Source organism: Leucoraja erinacea, chromosome 1 (genome assembly GCF_028641065.1).
Source record: "Leucoraja erinacea ecotype New England chromosome 1, Leri_hhj_1, whole genome shotgun sequence".
Taxonomy (NCBI): Eukaryota; Metazoa; Chordata; class Chondrichthyes; order Rajiformes; family Rajidae; genus Leucoraja; species Leucoraja erinaceus.
In genome coordinates, this window is record NC_073377.1 from 134,688,198 (window position 1) to 134,707,879 (window position 19,682).

Consider the following 19,682-nt stretch of genomic DNA (forward strand, 5'->3'; position numbering starts at 1 on the left):
CAAATTAATGGAAAAGATACTTAGAGATAATATATATAAGCACCTGCATAAACAGGGTCTGATTAGGAACAGTCAGCATGGATTTGTGCCTGGAAGGTCATGTTTAACTAATCTTCTTGAATTTTTTGAAGAGGTTACTAGGGAAATTGACAAGGGTGGATGTTGTCTATATGGACTTTAGCAAGACCTTTGACAAGGTTCCTCATGGAAGGTTGGTTAAGAAGGTTCAACTGTTGGGTATAAATGCAGGAGTAGCAAGATGGATTCAACAGTGGCTGAATGGGAGAAGCCAGAGGGTAATGGTGGATGGTTGTTTGTCGGGTTGGAGGCAGGTGACTAGTGGGGTGCCTCAGGGATCGGTGTTGTGTCCTTTGTTGTTTGTCATGTACATCAATGATCTGGATGAAGGTGTGGTAAATTGGATTAGTAAATATGCAGATGATACCAAGATAGTTGTGAATAATGAAGAGGATTTCCAAAGTCTACAGAGTGACTTAGGCCATTTGGAAGAATGGGCTGAAAGATGGCAGATGGAGTTTAATGCTGATAAATGTGAGGTGCTACACCTTGGCAGGACAAATCAAAGTAGGACGTACATGGTAAATGGTAGGGAATTGAAGAATACAGTTGAACAAAGGTGATCTGGGAATAACCGTGCATAGTTCCTTGAAGGTGGAATCTCATATAGATAGGGTGGTAAAGAAAGATTTTGGTATGCTAGCCTTTATAAACCAGAGCATTGAGTATAGAAGCTGGGATATAATGTTAAAATTGTACAAGGCATTGGTGAGACCAAATCTGGAGTATGGTGTACAATTTTGGTCGCCCAATTATAGGAAGGATGTCAACACAATAGAGAGAGTACAGAGGAGATTTACTAGAATGTTGCCTGGGTTTCAACAACTAAGTTACAGAGAAAGGTTGAATAAGTTAGGTCTTTATTCTCTGGAGCGCAGAAGGTTAAGGGGGGACTTGATAGAGGTCTTTAAAATGATGAGAGGGATAGACAGAGTTGATGTGGATCAGCTTTTCCCTTTGAGAATAGGGAAGATTCAAACAAGAGGACATGACTTCAGAATTAAGGGACAGAAGTTTAGGGGTAACATGAGGGGGAACTTCTTTACTCAGAGAGTGGTAGCGGTGTGGAATGAGCTTCCAGTGGAAGTGGTGAAGGCAGGTTCGTTGGTATTATTTAAAAATAAATTGGATAGGCATATGGATGAGAAGGGAATGGAGGGTTATGGTATGAGTGCAGGCAGGTGGGACTAAGGGAAAAAAAGTTGTGTCGGCACGGATTTGTAGGGCCGAGATGGCCTGTTTCCGTGTTGTAATTGTTATATGGTTATATGGTTTTAGGAAGCCATGGGCAAATTGAATTATTACTATTTTTATTTTTATTTTTTATTTTTACGGAGTGAACAATCTGCACATACGCGGTTTAATTTTTTTTAAAAAACAGACCGACTGCCTACCCTGAGTAATTTATCACGGCATGTGCCTGCGCCACAGTGATGTGATGGATGTGGGGTTCTGGACCAATCGCTGACAAGCCCCGCCCCCCGGCAACGTCATGTCCGTTATTTGCTTTTCTGTTGGCTTGTAGGCGACGCTGCCTTTCGGGTAGGTGGCATTTCGGCAGAGCGGCGATTCAGTGAGTTTGCTTTTAGGCGACGCAGCCTTTCGGTTAGTTGGCTTTTAGGCGTCCCACCCTTTCGGTTAGTTTGCATTTAGGCGTCTCACCCTTTCAGCTAGTTGGCGTTTCGGCTTAGTATCCATTTGGTTATTTGGCTTCCACTTCTTCGCTTTGGCTTCTTGTCCGTCGGCGCCACATCCGCACATGCCCTGCCCACTCATCACCCCTCGCACATTTATCACCCCCACACTCCCCCCCCCCCCACTCACCCCCTGCATTCACCCCCCTGCACACGGCACCCCCCCGCAATTGCCACCCCCTGCACACGGCACCCTCCGCACACTCACCCCCTGCACACTCACCCCCCCCCGCACATTCTCCCCCGCACACGGCACCCACCCCTACATACTCCCCGCTGCACACTCCCTGCTGCACACTCCCGCGCTGCACTCACCCCCCGCACATGGCACCCCCCCACACGGAACCCCCCACATACTCCCCGCTGCACACTCACCCCCCGCACACGGCACCCCACCCACGCACATGCCACCCCCTGCACACGGCACCCCCCCGCACACACAACCCCACGCACATGCCACCCCCCGCACACTCACCCCCCCCCGCACATGCCACCCCCCGCACACTCACCCCCCGCACATGCCACCCCCCCGCACACTCACCCCCCGCACATGGCACCCCACGCACATGCCACCCCCCCGCACACTCCCCGCTGCACTCACCCCCCGCACACAGCACCCCCCCGCACACGGCACCCCCCGCACGCTCCCAGCTGCACTCTCACCCCCCCGCACACTCTCCCCCACACGGCACCCCCCCACACAGAACCCCCCACATACTCCCTGCTGCACACTCACCCCCCCACGCACACAGCACCCCACGCACATGCCACCCCCTGCACACGGCACCCCCCACACACTCACCCCCCCGCACATGGCACCCCACGCACATGCCACCCCCCGCACACTCACCCCCCCCGCACATGCCACCCCCCCCCGCACACTCCTCGCTGCACTCACCCCCCCACACGGCACCCCCCCACACACCCCCCCCCCACACGGCACCCCCGCACACTCCCCGCTGCACTCACCCCCCGCACACACCACCCCGCACACTCACCCCCCACACTCACCCCCGCACACTCACCCCCCCGCACACGGCACCCCCCCACACTCCCCCCCGCACACGGCACCCCCCGCACACTCACTCCCCGCACACTCACCCCCCGCACACTACACCCCCCCCACACTCACCCCCCACACACTCACCCCCCGCACACTCCCCGCTGCACACGCCGCTGCACACTCACCCCCACACACTCACCCCCCTGCACACTCACCCTGCCCTGCTCCCCCCCTGCACACTCACCCCCCGCACACGGCACCCCCCCGCAAACTCAGCCCCCGGCCGGCTCATCCCCCTGCACACTCACCCCCCGCACACTCACCTCCTGCACTCACCTCCCGCACACTCACCTCCCGCACACTCATCCCCCTGCAATCTCGCCCCCCGGACACGGTACCCCCCGCACCCTCATCTCCCGCACACTCGCCCCCCCTGCACACTCGTGCCACCCTGCACACTCGCCCCCCCTGCACACTCGCCCCCCCTGCACACTCACCCACCGCACCCTCACCCCCTGCACACTCACGCCCCCCCCCCATCCTGCACACTCCCACCTTCCCATCTTGCACCCTCTGTCCTGTCCCGTCCCCCGACCCCACATCCCGCACCCCCACCGTTTTGCGCCGTCCACCAGCAAGAAGCCTTCCGGTTTCTGTTTCCCCGTTGTCTGTCCGTGCCCCCTCTGATTCCATAATTTACCCACAGCACCAATGCTGAGCCCCACAGATTGGAACAGCCCCAGTAAACTGCTGCCTTTCTGTCCACAGCAGTCACCTCCCCATCCCAACCCTCCTGAGGTTATTCACTCTGGCGGTAAGAACAAGGAAGCAGAATATTATCTGAATGCTGTCAGATTAGGAAAAAGGGAAGTGCAACAAGACCTGGGTGTCCCTGTACACCAGTCACTGAACGTAAACATGCAGGTACAGCAGGCAGTGAAGAAAGCTAATGGCATTGTTGGCCTTCCTAACATGAGGATTTGAGTATGGGAGTAAAGAGGTGGAGTACAGGGCCCTGGTGAGACCACATCTGGAGTAATGGGTGCAGTTTTCGTCTCCTAATTTGAGGAAGGACATTCTTGCTATTGAGGCAGTGCAGCGTAGTTTCACGTGGTTAATCCCCAGGATGGCGGGCCTGTCATATGGAAAGAATGGAAAGACCAGGCTTGTATTCACTGGAATTTAGGATGAGAGGGTATCTTAGAGAAACGTATCAAATTATAAAAGGACAAGCTAGATGCAGGAAACATGATCCCAATGTTGGGGGAGTCCGGAACCAGGGGCCACAGTCTAAGAATAAGGGGGAGGCCATTTAAAACTGAGATGAGAAAACACTTTATCACCCAGAGAGTTGTGAATTTGTGGAATTCTCTGCCACCGAAGGCAGTGGAGGCCAATTCACTGGATGAATTTAAAAGAGAGTTAGATAGAGCTCTAGGGGCTAGCAGAATCAAGGGATATGGGGAGAAGGCAGGCACGGGTTATTGATTGTGGATGATCAGTCATGATCACAATGAATGGTGGTGCTGATTCGAAGGGCTGAATGGCCTCCTCCTGCACCTATTTTCATTGTTTCTATGTTTCCTATTCCATCACCTTGCCCAGCCTCCACTGACAACCTTTCCTGCCGCCTCCAACACTCCCCTCCCTCTGCCACAGCTGCTCTGACATCCTCCGTCAACTCCTCACAACCGTCGACATCCCCCCCCCACACAATCTAGTCGCCATTGTTTTGATTTAGTTTAGAGACACAATACGGTAACAGACCCTTCGGCCCACCGGGTCTGCGCTGACCAGCAATCCCCACACATTAACACTAACTTACACCCACTAGGGACAATTTTTACATTTATCAAGCCAATTAATCCAAGAAGACCAAGGAGCTCATTGTAGACTTCAGGAAGTCCAGAGGCGGCACGCACACCCCCATCCACATTAACGGGACGGAGGTGGAACGTGTTTCTAGCTTCAGGTTCCTGGGAGTCAACATCTCCGATGACCTCTCTTGGACCCACAATACCTCTACTCTGATCAAGAAGGCTAATCAGCGTCTCTTCTTCCTGAGGAGACTGAAGAAGGTCCATCTGTCTCCTCAGATCCTGGTGAACTTCTACCGCTGCACCATCGAGAGCATCCTTACCAACTGCATCACAGTATGGTATGGCAACTGCTCTGTCTCCGACCGGAAGGCATTGCAGAGGGTGGTGAAAATTGCCCAACGCATCACCGGTTCCACGCTCCCCTCCATTGAGTCTGTCCAAAGCAAGCGCTGTCTGCGGAGGGCACTCAGCATCGCCAAGGACTGCTCTCACCCTAACCATGGACTGTTTACCCTCCTACCATCCGGGAGGCGCTACAGGTCTCTCCATTGCCGAACCAGCAGGTCGAGGAACAGCTTCTTTCTGGCGGCTGTCACTCTACTAAACAACGTACCTCGATGACTGCCAATCACCACCCCCCCCCCCCCCCCCGGACACTTATTATTATTTATTTTTTATTTTTATTCAAATCGTTTGCTATGTCGCTCTTCAAGGGAGATGCTAAATGCATTTCGTTGTCTCTGTACTGTACACTGACAATGACAATTAAAATTGAATCTGAATCTGAATCTTAACCTACAAACCGGTACTTCTTTGAAATGTGGGAGGAAACCGAAAATCTCGGAGAAAACCCACACAGGTCACGGGAAGAACATACAAACTACGTACAGACAGCACCCGCAGTCAGGATCAAACCCGGGTCTCCGGCGCTGCATTCGCTGTAAGGTAGCAACTCTACCGCTGCGCCTGTTCATCCTTGACTGCCCTAGGAGTGTTTTACTGTTATGGGACCAACTCAGTGACACAGCACCAGTAGTCATAGAGTGATACAGCGTGGAATCAGGCCCTTTAGCCCAACTTGCCCACACCAACCAACATATCCCATCAATACTAGTTCCACCTGCCCATGTCTGGCCCATATCCACCTAAATCTGCCCTATCCACGTGCCTGTCTAACTGTTTCTCAAATGTTGCAATAGCATTTGCCAGGTACCAAACACAGGTGGACAAAGCGTTATGCAAAGTGTGTAGGCCATGGCGTGCCTGCACGAAGACGCGAAGGGAAGGAGCATTACCTTCATGTCAATAATGGCGACCCGCAGGTTGGTTCCGCCCAGGTCCACGGCCAATGCGCACTGTATCTCCAGAATATGGTCGATATCCTGCGAGCTGCACTCCTTCACCGGAGGGAAGCAGAACTTCTTCTGCAAGGGTTCCGCGATGTCTATTGACTTCAGAAACTTCAGTATCCGAGGAACAGCATTCCCATCACCGTATATTTTCGAACTGGAAATAGAATGATATTCATTTTTACCAGTTTACTGGCAACAGTTCCACACCATAGGTATTGCCATGCCCCTCACTGCTCCATACAGCTCAAGGTAAATAATATGGACAGAGCAATGATCAGCCAAAAGCTTTAGACACAAAAAGCTGCAGTAACTCAGAGGGACAGGCAGCATCTCTGGAGAGAAGGAATGGGTGACGTTTTGGGTCGAGACCCTTCTTCAGACCTTGCCTCATTGCCACCTTCTCTATTAATGATCTATTAATCATCTCCCTTCACCTTCATCCCCTATGATGTCTCGTTTTTACACCTTGCCCGTCCATACCTCTGTGTCTTCCTCTCCCCTCACTCCCAGTGTGAAGGGTCTCCTTCCAGAGATGCTGTCTGATTCGCTGAGTTACTCCAGCATTTTGTGTCTATCTTTGGTGTAAACCAGCATCTGCAGTTCCTTCCCACACAGCTTTGGGCACGGGCGAGCTATTGAAGGATCTGCCAAAGTTGGTTCACACAAGCAAAGCAACCTGACAGACTCCATGTACCGAATGTCCACTCATCCGGCAGCTGATTTCACAGGGGCGACACGGTGGTGCAGCGGTAGAGTTGCTGCCTTACAGCACCAGAGACCTGGGTTCCATCCTGACTACGGGTTGCTGTCTGTACGGAGTCTGTACGTTCTACCCGTGACCGCGTGGGTTTCATATAACCATATAACATATAACCATATAACAATTACAGCACGGAAACAGCTCGACCCTTCTAGTCCGTGCCGAACACATAATCTCCCCTAGTCCCATATACCTGCGCTCAGACCATAACCTTCCATTCCCTTCCCATCCATATAACTATCCAATTTATTTTTAAATGATAAAAACGAACCTGCCTCCACAACCTTCACTGGAAGCTCATTCCACACAGCTACCACTCTCTGAGTAAAGAAGGTCCCCCTCATGTTACCCCTAAACTTCAGTCCCTTAATTCTCATGTCATGCCCCCTTGTTTGAATCTTCCCTACTCTCAGTGGGAAAAGCCTTTCCACGTCAACTCTGTCTATCCCTCTCATCATTTTAAAAACCTCTATCAAGTCCCCCCTTAACCTTCTGCGCTCCAAAGAATAAAGCCCTAACTTGTTCAACCTTTCTCTGTAACTTAGTTGCTGAAACCCAGGCAACATTCTAGTAAATCTCCTCTGTACTCTCTCTATTTTGTTGACATCCTTCCTATAATTAGGCGACCAAAATTGTACACCATACTCCAGAATTGGCCTCACCAATGCCTTGTACAATTTTAACATTACATCCCAAGTTTACCCCAAGATCTCTGGTTTCCTCCCACACTCCAAAGGCGTATAGGTTTGTAGGTTAGTTGACTTAGTATAAATGTAAATTGTCCCGAGTATGTGTAAGATAGTGTTAATGTGCAGGGATCGTTTGTCAGCATGGTCTTGGTGAGACGAAGGGCCTGTTTCTGCTTAGTATCTCTACACTTAAAAACTAAAACAACTGTGGCACGATTATCCATGACAGTAAGTCAGGGAGACAGGCAGCATGGAAACAGACCTTTCGGCCCATCTTGCCCAGACCAACCAATATGAATTTCCCTTAATATTATCTGCCAGAGTTATTTCCCGACCCCTTTTGGCCCTCCTGATTTCCTTTTTAAATAGTGTTCATAAGGGTTGTAGTGTTCAACTTATGGAACTTGATGTCATGGACGGATTTGTGAACATGTGCAGGTCACTGAGCAGAGTGCTGTAAACCACTATCAGGGCAGGGATGTCTGATGGAGAGCAAGGACAAGCTTGAAGCAACTGGTGGAAACAATGGGCAGCATTGATGAGCTGTGAGGATGGGAACAAAGTCCACGTTACTGTGGGATGAGTGGTGTGGAGCCAGCGACGACACATGCAGACGGAGGATATCAGTGGAGTCTATGTCAGTACGTTGCATCTTGTAATATCTGGATAATTCCTATGTCGTTTCCAGTAGCATTCTGTTATGTTATGCAGCATTTTAGTTGTAGTGTTTATTTATCTATATATTACTAAAACTCTGTACTTGACCGGTTTTGGCTTTCTGTGCTGCGGTTTCCGAGAGTGCGCCGACATCTACGGCTGTCATTTTTGGCCACCTCGCTCAGAGCCCCCCTCCGCCGCGTGTGTGCCGAGGATTTTTCCCGTCGATGAAAATTGACAGAGATATTAATGTTTTTACAACATTCCCCATTCTCTCTGCTGCCCCTGCTGGCGGCAGGGGGGAGGGACTATAAAACCAGGAAGTGGTGTGCCTCAATCAGTCTCTGCAAGTGGTGTGCCTCAATCAGTCTCTGCAAGTGGTGTGCCTCAATCAGTCTCTGCAAGTGGTGTGCCTCAATCAGAGCTTTGAATGACACTGTGAGTACCCTTAATTTGGTTTGAAAATGAAAATATGGCTAGAGGTAAAAAAGCACTGCCTGCAAATAGTTGTTTGGGTTTGGGTTGAAGTAAAAAGGCACTCTCTCTCCCCCCCCCCCCCCCCCCCCCCCCCCCTCCCCCCTTCTCCCTTTCCCCCCCCCCCCCTCCTCTCCCCCCCCCCCTCTCTCTCCCTCCCCCCTCCCCTCCATTAGCGTGAGTGCGGGAGTAGTTAGTGTGTGACGCTGCATGCCGCCTCCCCCCCCACAACCGCACGTTGGGGGAACAGACCCAACGGGTCTGCACTTGGTCTAGTCTTTAATAAAGTTCTGAAATAGTAATGGTTCGAAGTTGTGTTTCTGAGAAGCGAGCAGTTTTAACCTGTGAGCGGCTCAGTCTAAACTCAGGATAGGGTTAAGGATGCAATACCCAGAATGGACCTGTCACCATCACACCACTTGCGGAACTGTCACGCCGTCATGTACCGTCGCGCCCAGTACCATCGCCCGTCACATACCGTCACGCCTGATTCTGTCACGTACCATCACGCCACGTCCAGTACAGCCACCCCATCATGTCTGGTACCCTCGTCTCTCCGTACCATCACGCCACATCCGGTACCGCCATGTACCGTCGCGCCCAGTACCATCGCCCGTCACATACCGTCACGCCTGATTCTGTCACGTACCATCACGCCACGTCCAGTACAGCCACCCCATCATGTCTGGTACCCTCGTCTCTCACGTACCATCACGCCACATCCGGTACCGCCATGTACCGTCGCGCCCAGTACCATCGCCCGTCACATACCGTCACGCCTGATTCTGTCACGTACCATCACGCCACGTCCGGTACCGCCATGTACCGTCACGCCATGTCCGGTACCGTCACATATCACGTACCGTCACGTTCGGTACCGTCGCCCGTCACGCCACATCTGGTACCACCATGTATCACCCATCAAACTCAATACCACCCAACATGTACCATCACATCACGCCAGGTACTGCCTATCACACACCGTCTCGCCACATTCGGTAGCAACGGCCGTCATGGCAGGTACCACCCATTACGTACTGTCATGCCATGCTCAGTACCACGTACGGTACAGTCACGTTATGTCACGTCACGCCGGGCACCGGTTGCCAGCACGTGCATAGTACACCGGAGGCACGGTCTTCCCGGGAGCCGGTCCCACACAACCAGAGCTGCCTTTCCAGTGGGGGTCCCTCTATGCAGGGATTCTCCTCCTGTACATTGGGGACCTGGGGAGGAGGGTATTGCACCAAGGAGTTCCCTGCAACCTGTTTCTCTCGCGGTTCACAGACTCGCCAGCCGCCTGCCGCTTTTGCGGGCTAGAAGAGTCCGTATTCCACGTGTACATGGAGTGTGTAAGGTTGCAGCCCCTGTTCCATCATCTAAAGGGGCTGCTCCTTGCCTTCTGGGTGCACTTCACACCCACCATCCTCATCTTTGGACACGCTGTGCGTAGGGGGGAGGGTAGGGCTGAAGATGTCCTGGTTGGGTTGTTCCTGGGCCTGACCAATTTGGCCATCCGTGGGTCACGGGGCCAGGCGGAAGAGGGCTCTGCCCGAGCCAGCTGCCTGCCCTTTTTCTGTGTGTGAAAAAGTGTTTCCTCATCTCCGTTCTAAATGGCTTACACCTTATTCTTAAACTGTGGCCCCTGCTTCTGGACTTCCCCAACATCGGGAACATCTTTCCTGCCTCTAGCGTGTCCATACCCTTAATAATCTTATATGTTTCAATAAGATACCCTCTCATCCTTCTGAACTCCAGAGTGTACAAGCCCAGCCGCTCCATTCTCTCAGTGTATGACAGTCCCGCCATCCCGGGAATTAACCTTGTGAACCTACGCTGCACTCCCTCAATACCAAGAATGTCCTTCCTCTGTTTATTTCGTATATTTATTTTGTATATTTGTTTGACGTATTATGGCGGTGGGTTTTGTTTTGATTTATTTCGTACTGTCATATTATTGTAAATGTTTGATGAAATTATTTTTGGTGAAAGAAGGCAAACAGCACGGACGTACCAGGGGTATAACTTGCCGAACTGCAGCTGCAGGGCTTGAATAATCTTGTTCTGACTGTCTGCGTTTCGCACATGGAGGACATTCTCACCTGTGGGTGGGGAAGGTTTAGACAAGGTCAGCGTCTGCCCCTGAAGCAAAAGGCAACCATTTCATGCACACGTCAGGGCACAGAGGGGGGCATGTAGACGGCACGCAACTCTTGCCCTGCCAGTGGGCCCAGTGCTCAGTCAGTAACCCTTGCCCTACCAGTGGGCCCAGTGCCTAGTGTCAGTAACCCTTGCCCTGCCAGTGGGCCTGGCATCAGTAACCCTTGCCCTGCCAGTGGGCCTGGCGTCAGTAACCCTTGCCCTGCCAGTGGGCCTGGCGTCAGTAACCCTTGCCCTGCCAGTGGACCCAGTGCCCAGTGCCAGTAATCCTTGCCCTGCCAGTGGACCCGGTGCCCAGTGCCAGTAACCCTTGCCCTGCCAGTGGACCCGGTGCCCAGTGCCAGTAATCCTTGCCCTGCCAGTGGACCCAGTGCCCAGTGCCAGTAATCCTTGCCCTGCCAGTGGACCCGGTGCCCAGTGCCAGTAATCCTTGCCCTGCCAGTGGACCCAGTGCCCAGTGCCAGTAACCCTTGCCATGTCAGTGGGTTTAGTGCCTGGTTTTAGTAACCCTTGCCGTGCTAGCGGGCCCGCTTAACTGTTTCTCTGGCGTGTACCCAGGTTGATGACGTGCCGGTGAGCTCAGTGCCCGGTGTCAGTAACCCTGGCTCTGCAGCTAGGTCGGGCGTCAATAACCCTTGCCGTGCCAGCGGGCCCAGTGCTGGTTACCTGTCTGTTGTGTGCTCAGGCTGATGACGGGCGTGCCAGTGGGTTTAGTGCCCAGTGTCAGTAACCCTTGCTGTGCCAGCAGGCCCGGTGCCCAGTGTCAATAACCCTCGCCGTGTCGTCAGATCCGGTGCCCGGTTACCTGTTTCTCTGCCGGTTTGGCGTGTGCCAAGGTTGATGACGGGCGTGCCAAATGCCCCAGCCTCCCGCACCCCACAGCTACTGTTACCGATCATCAGCCCCGCGTGGGCAACCAGCTGGATGAACTGTTCAAAGGGAATGTGCTTGACGGCATGGAAGTTGGGGTTCTTCTCAATGCCCTTCTTTCTCATCACCCGCACCATCTCCTTACTTCCTGGAAACACACAACAACGTGGGATACACACAGCTCACAGTCAGCAAGATGCAGAATACATCTTCACAGGTGAAACAACAAACAATTGTTACAACATGTTCACTGAGAGCAAAGTTAACGTACACTTGCAACAAGAAGTATTCACAAGTACATCAACATTTTCAAAATGACAATGTTTGATAATGTCAGCAGTGCTTTGCACAGACATGACGGGCTGAAGGTCCTGATCCTGTGCGGTTACATTCTAGTCAATCTCTTTTGCCCCTTTCCAATTTAATGTCATTCTTTCCTGTAGTTGGGTCAGCAGAACTGCATTCACGACTCAAGTGTGGGCTCACCAGAAAATATGGTTAGTTTGAGGAAAAAAGCACTGCCTGCAAATGGTTGTTTGGGTTGAAGTAAAAAGGCACCCTCTCCTCTCCCCCCCTCTCCTCCTCTACCCCCCCCCTCTCTCTCCCCGCTCTCCCCCCCCCCCTCCCCCCCCTCTCTCCCCCTAAATCTCCTCCCGTCCACACCCCCTACCCCTCTTCCCTCCACCCTCCCTCCCTGCTCCCCACCTCACCCCCCTCTCAGCACCCCCTCTCTCTACCCCTCACTCTCACCCTCTCTCCTCCCCCACCTTTTCCCCCTCACCCACCCTCCCTCTTCTCCTCCTCTCCGCCTCCCTATCCCTCTTGCTCCTCTCTGTGTCTCTGTCTGTCTCTCTCTCTCTCTCTCTGCCCTCACTCTCTAACCCCGCCCCCCCCCCTCTCTCTCTCTAGATGTGACTGCAGGTTGGGGGCTATGCGTCAGTAGATGGGGCGGTTATGGGGTGGGGGGGGATAGTTAGTGTGTGTGACGCTGCATGCCGCCTCCCCCCCCCCCCCCCCCCCCCCCCCAAATCGCACGTTGGGGGAACAGACCCAACGGGTCTGCACTTGGTCTAGTATAACCATATAACAATTACAGCACGGAAACAGGCCATCTCGACCCTTCTAGTCCGTGCCGAACACGTATTCTCCCTTAGTCCCATATACCTGCGCTCACACCATAACCCTCCATTCCTTTCCCATCCATATAACTATCCAATTTATTTTTAAATGATAAAAACGAACCTGCCTACACCACCTTCACTGGGAGCTCATTCAACACAGCCACCACTCTCTGAGTAAAGAAGTTCCCCCTCATGTTACCCCTAAACCTCTGTCCCTTAATTCTCAAGTCATGTCCCCTTGTTTGAATCTTCCCTACTCTCAGTGGGAAAAGCTTATCCACGTCAACTCTGTCTATCCCTCTCATCATTTAAAAGACCTCTATCAAGTCCCCCCTTAACCTACTGCGCTCCAAAGAATAAAGACCTAACTTGTTCAACCTTTCTCTGTAACTAAGTTGCTGAAACCCAGGCAACATTCTAGTAAATCTCCTCTGTACTCTCTCTATTTTGTTGACATCCTTCCTATAATTAGGCGACCAAAATTGTACACCATACTCCAAAATTGGCCTCACCAATGCCTTGTACAATTTTAACATTACATCCCAACTTCTATACTCAATGCTCTGATTTATAAAGGCCAGCACACCAAAAGCTTTCTTTACCACCCTATCTACATGAGATTCCACTTTCAGGAACTGTGCACAGTTATTCCCAGATCCCTCTGTTCATCTGCATTCTTCAATTCCCTACCATTTACCATGTACGTCCTATTTTGATTTGTCCTGCCAAGATGTAGCACCTCACACTTATCAGCATTAAACTCCATCTGCCATCTTTCAGCCCACTCTTCCAACTGGCATAAATCTCTCAGTAGACTTTGAAAATCTACTTCATTATCCACAACCTCACATATCTTAGTATCATCTGCATACTTACTAATCCAATTTACCACACCATCATCCAGATCATTGATGTACATGACAAACAACAGTGGACCCAACACAGATCCCTGTCACTGGCCTCCAACCTGACAAACAACCATCCACCATTACTCTCTGGCATCTCCCATTCAGCCACTGTTGAATCCATCTTGCTACTCCACCATTAATACCCAACAATTGAACCTTCTTAACCAACCTTCCGTGAGGAACCTTGTCAAAGGCCTTACTGAAGTCTATATATACAACATCCACTGCTTTACCCTCATCAATTTCCCTAGTAACCTCTTCAAAAAATTCAAGAAGATTAGTCAAACATCACCTTCCAGGCACAAATCCATGTTGACTGTTCCTGATCATCCAACTCAACCTTGAAGGTATAATAGGGCAACTAGAAAATTATCAAAAAAGCAAATGCTGGAAACATTCAGTGGATGAGCGTTAAGAGAACAGAGTTAAAGTTTCAGGTCAAAGATGTAATGTAAACTGTTTAGTTGTTTAGTGCAGGGGCAGGGGAAAGACAGAGAGAAGAGTGAACTCATAAGGGGTTTAAGTGCAAGTCAGAGCTGGTGCAGGTCAGAGCTGGTACTAAACCAGAGCTTTTGCTGAACAGTTACTGCCTGACCCTACTATTTCCTGCACTTTGTTTTGTTACTGCCTGGCTTTTAAGTGAATTTCTCAGCTTCTTTCTGCCATTGTTAACAATTGCCATATTCCATCTTCCCTTGCAACCGGGTAGAGCCGCTGCCTCACTTAGCATCAACCTCGGGTGCTGTCTGGGTGGAGTTTGCACGTTCTCCCTGTGACCGCGTGGGTTTCCTCTGGGTGCCCCGGTTACGTCTTACACCCCAAAGATGTGCAGGTTTATAGGTTAATTGGCCTTCTGTAAATTGTCCCTAGTGTGTGGAAGTGGATGAGAAAGTGAGATAATATAGAACTAGTGTGGACGAGTGATTGATGGTTGGCGTGGACTCAGTGGGCCGAAAGGGCTGTTTCCATGCTATATCTTTCAATCAATCCAACAAAGCACCAAAGACTACTGGATGAGTGAAGACTCATGGACACCCCCACTCCCCCAGTCACTTTCCTGAACTCTAATCTCCTCACATTCTCTTCAACTCCCCTTAAATTCCAGTACCCACCTACAGAGTGCAAATCTCAGCAAACAATCAACATCAAAGACAACTCTTGACTGAGTTTCTTTCCTATACCCCTTTGATATTCCAACACTCAATTGTGTGGGGAGGTGTGAACCTTGACCTCCAGCTTCAAGAAGAGCTTCTTCTCAGCAACAATCAGGCTCTTGAACACTGCACAACACTAACCTCAGCAACTGTGGTCTTCTACGGACTGTGTCAGTGGTTGCACAACGGAATTTGGTTTTGTACTATTATGGTCACAGTGTGTTACTGATGAATCATTTATTGCATTATTGATTAGTGATTGATTGATTGTTCTGTGTTATTACATTAACGGGCCTGTAAAGCTGCAGCAAGTAAGGATTTCACTGTTCCGTTGCTGGTACTGAAGATAATTAAACACTCTTGACTTGGAGTTGAGAGACCAAATCCCTATTACCCAATCCCTGCAAATTCAGTCACAGGCCATTCCTCCCATCACTTTGCACCTACGCAGCATCAAATCATCGGCTTCATCAGATAATAATCTTTGGTGCAGAGTTTCCCCGTGTTTCTGACTGAACTAGTTGAGTCCCCGAGTGTCCTGTAACAAGCTCACAGACGCTGGCATGGGCAGGTCAGAGACCAGAGACTGGCGTTGAATGTAGTTCATGGTGCAGGGGGCAAGGACAGGACAGAGAGAGAAGAGACTAGCGTTGAATATAGTTCATAAACCTTTCCTTTCACACATTTCACAAGGGGGCTGGATAACACCATAATCCTTTTGTCAAGTTGAGCAGAGAACAGACAGAGGTAGAATGGAATGGGCTTTTGTTCAGGGGTTCAGCTGTAAATGGGTAACAGTTGGTGAGGCAGCAGTCGCCTCTGGAACTGGTCTGATGCACTGGGATAGACCATTCTGCTCCTAACTGGCCCTAGGTTTCCAACATGCGCCTGCACAAAGCAACAGGTAAACTGTTCTCCTGTCAACTCGCTCCTACTGCCTTTGTGACTTTCCGACTTGCAGATCTCACTAAACTTCATTTGCCACCGCATTGCCCAGATGCTGCCACACTTGCTAACATCTGCACGTTCAACAACAACAACACGCTTAAAATTACTAGAACGTCTTGGCATGTCTCATTGTGTAGGAAGGAACTGCAAATGCTGGTTTATGCCAAAGAGAGACACAAAGTGCTGGAGTAACTCAGTGGGACAGGCAGCATCTCTGGATGGAAGGAATGGGTGACGTTTCTGGTCGAGACCCTTCTTCAGACCGTTATTTTATAGCTGCTATTCCAATGATAAATCCAAACAGTTTGAACACCTAAAGGCTTTGAACGTCAGCTCACCTGCATCAATGTTGGGAAACAGGATCAAGGTGCGTTTGCCAAATGTTATCAGAGCGTCGAGCGTAAACTCAAACATCTTAACGGAATGCTTAATGTTAGTGGTGACCGGATGTTGAAGAGCCACAATGTACTCTCGAGACTTCACATCTTCACCTACAAAAGCAGGTCATGAAGGATTAGAACATTCACAGCAAGCGCAGTACAGGTGTAGTTCTTATAACTATTTCTAAACATTTCCCACAGCTAGGAAACAAATACTAATTGAATACACATTCCTTATGGACACTGACAGTCTGGGAATTCCTAAAGCAGTGAATGTATAAAACTGAAAACATTATTATCAAATTTAAATCTACAAAAACATTTAAGAGTAACTTGAAAATAGCATGAGCGTATTGTTCATGCTTGACCTGGCCTTTCTTTCCGTAGGGGTGGACTTGCACCAATGGATATAGTTAATCCCCATTGTTCCCATCTGACCCCATTACCACCACCCTGGTTGGTTAAATTAAGAACAAAGTTTAATATCCCTTTTGCTTATCTCTCCTGCAACAACCATTGATTGGATTGACAGGCACTTTGACACCGGTTGCTTTCTCGTTCTCTATTAAAAAAGGATTTACTGACTTCAACAAGCTCACTGAGCTGCAGAGGTAAGTCAAAACCCATCGCATTTCAATCCCAATTACCCGCAATGATTTCTGCAACGGGAAAGGGTCAGTAACAGTCCAGAGTAAATAATCACCGAGCTGCTGTGCAGAAATCCCGAGTGAAACTGGCCCATTAGTGCTCCAGATGTCCCAATAATGTACAGACCCGATGGTGCAGTGGTACAGTTGCTGCCTAACAACGCAGAGACCCGGTTTCGATCCTGACTACGGGTACTATCTGTACAAAGTTTTACGTTCTCCCCGTGACCCAAGTAGGTTTTATCAGAGATCTCCGGTTTCCTCCCACACTCCAAAGATGTACAGGTTTGTAGGTAATGGGCTTGGCACAAATGTATATTGTCCCTGGTGTGTGTAGGATAGAGTAAGTGTGCGGGGATCGCTGGTCGGTGAGACAAAGGGCCTGTTTCCACGTGCGCTGTGTCTCTAAATTAAACTAGCGACAGGCACACACCCAGCCCATTGTCCCAGTGACAGACAGATCCCAGCCCCAGTGGGGGCAAGGGTATGAGTGCAGCCGGGACTCTCACATCACCAGCTCAGACATTTGTTGACTTACTCATGGGTGAGATATTACCTCTGGATCTGGATGTAGTATAACCATATAACCATATAACAATTACAGCACGGAAACAGGCCATCTCGACCCTTCTAGTCCGTGCCAAACACATAATCTCCCCTAGTCCCATATACCTGCGCTCAGACCATAACCCTCCATTCCCTTCCCATCCATATAACTATCCAATTTATTTTTAAATGATAAAAACGAACCTGCCTCCACCACCTTCACTGGAAGCTCATTCCACACAGCTACCACTCTCTGAGTAAAGAAGTTCCCCCTCATGTTACCCCTAAACTTCAGTCCCTTAATTCTCATGTCATGCCCCCTTGTTTGAATCTTCCCTACTCTCAGTGGGAAAAGCTTTTCCACGTCAACTCTGTCTATCCCTCTCATCATTTTAAAAACCTCTATGCTGTAGTTGCTGAAGTATGCTGAAAAGCTCCAGGTAGAGCATCACTCAGTACGGCCGCTACCACAACCACACTGCTTTATTACACAGCTCTGCGGATTGAGTTCAAAGACTGTTGCTGCATTAAATGTGCACCATGCTGTAAAATGTACTCAGCAATCACATATTTACTCAAGGCTCACACAACAAATGTAACATAACAATCAGGGCCGGATCTACGTATAAACTTGACAAGCTTAGGGCCTTGAGATCTAGGGGGGCCATGCGGAGCTGGATGCTTCCCCTCAGCCATCAGGCTATTAAACCTGGCTCTGACAAAACTCTGATTATTAACAACCACTTTCTGTTATTTGCACTTTACCAGTTATTTATTCATGTGTGTATATATTTAGATCAGGGTATATGGACACATTTATCTGTTTTGTAGTAAATGCCTACTATTTTCTGTGTGCTTAAGCAAAGCAAGAATGTCATTGTCCTATACAGGGATACGTGACAATAAACTCACTTGAACTTGAACTTGGATTTACCACTAGGCTTCATAGGCTGAAGCCTAGGGCCTCAAAATCTAGGAGGCATCCTGCCGTTCAACTCTGAGAGGGCCCCCCCTCTCTATCTCTCTCTCAGTAACTCTACGTCTCTCTGGGTCTCCGCTCTCCGCTCATTCCTCATCCGCCGGCACAGCAGGCCGATTTGCACATGCACACTGCTATGGCCAGCACATCCTCCCCCTGCACATATGCACAAGCATGGCCAGCACATCATTGGCCGCCCTGCGCATGCGCACTGCCATGGAAACTGGTCGGCGCTGGGCACTTTCTACCTCGCTTTGAATTGTGGGAGATCTGGCCGCCATTGATGTCGCCGCGCCGCTGAAAACCAACGCAGAATCACTCCCTGACACTGGATCTGGAGTAACTCTTGCTTCTTGTTTCCTGGTCCTCCATAAATATTCTAAATTGAATTTAAATTGGAGGCGGTGGAGGGCTGAACAATAACAGCCTATTGCATTTTATCTGTTTATTTATTGTGTGTGTATATGGTCTATGGTATATAAACACACTGAACTGTTATCTCCTGTTCTGTATTATGTTTACATGTTCTGTTGTGCTGCAGCAAGCAAGAGTTTCATTGTGCTATCTGGGACACATGACAATAAAACTCTCTTGACTCTTGACTTGGACTTAAGCAAAAAAGGGTTCTTGGGGGAAAAAAGAGGTACCTTCAATTAAGTTGCGTCTGGTTGGGTAACTATGGCAGGGTGAAGACTACTCCATGATTTAATTGTGCGGGGGAACTCCATGGAGCAGCCAGCAACTCTGGAGAGAAGAAATTGGGTGACGTTTCGGGTAGAGACCCCTTCTTAGAGTCCCTCTGGTTTTAGTGTTTTTAGTTTAATTTAAAGATACAGCGTGTAAACAGGCCCTTTGGCGCACTGTGTCCATGCCGACCACCGAACACCCGTACACTAGTTTTATCCCACACATTAGTGGAGTAAGTCAAGAGTGTTTTATTCTCTCAAGTCCCAGTTAAAACAACAAAATCCTAACTTGCAGCAGCACAACTGAATATGTAAACATAGTACTCTGTAAACAATGTTATAAACGAGAAAAAACAGTGTATATTTATATATGAATACTAGACCAAGTGCAGACCTGTTGGGTCTGTTCCCCCAACGTGCGGTTGGGGGGGGGGGGGGGGAGGTGGCATGTAGCGTCACACACACTAACTATTCTCCGCCCCTCCCCCCCCGCACTCACGCTAATTACCCCCCTTGATATTGTATTAATATTATTAATTTGCTCCTTTTACCCCATAACCACCCTATCTACTGATGCATAGCCCCCAACTTGCAGTCACATCTAGAGAGGGGAGGGGGGGGGGGGGGTGGGGGGGGGTAGAGAGTGAGGGCAGAGAGAGAGAAGGGGCAGAGACAGAGAGACAGAGACACAGAGAGAGGGGCAAGAGAGGATAGGGGGGTGGAGAGGAGGGTAAGAGGGAGGGTGGGTGAGGGGGG

At 50.0% G+C, this 19,682-nt stretch overlaps 1 protein-coding gene across 1 annotated transcript in view; it reads right to left on the minus strand.

Annotated features, from left to right (window-relative positions):
- Nucleotides 1-19,682, minus strand: part of gne (glucosamine (UDP-N-acetyl)-2-epimerase/N-acetylmannosamine kinase) — a 76,204-nt gene that overhangs the window by 19,112 nt on the left and 37,410 nt on the right. Inside the window, exons 4-7 of the mRNA XM_055643617.1 lie at nt 16,027-16,179; nt 11,493-11,705; nt 10,542-10,629; nt 5,891-6,101 (exon numbers count right to left, since the gene is read on the minus strand). Of these exons, the coding sequence (XP_055499592.1) occupies nt 5,891-6,101; nt 10,542-10,629; nt 11,493-11,705; nt 16,027-16,179 (665 nt within the window). The remainder of the gene's footprint in view (nt 1-5,890; nt 6,102-10,541; nt 10,630-11,492; nt 11,706-16,026; nt 16,180-19,682) is intronic.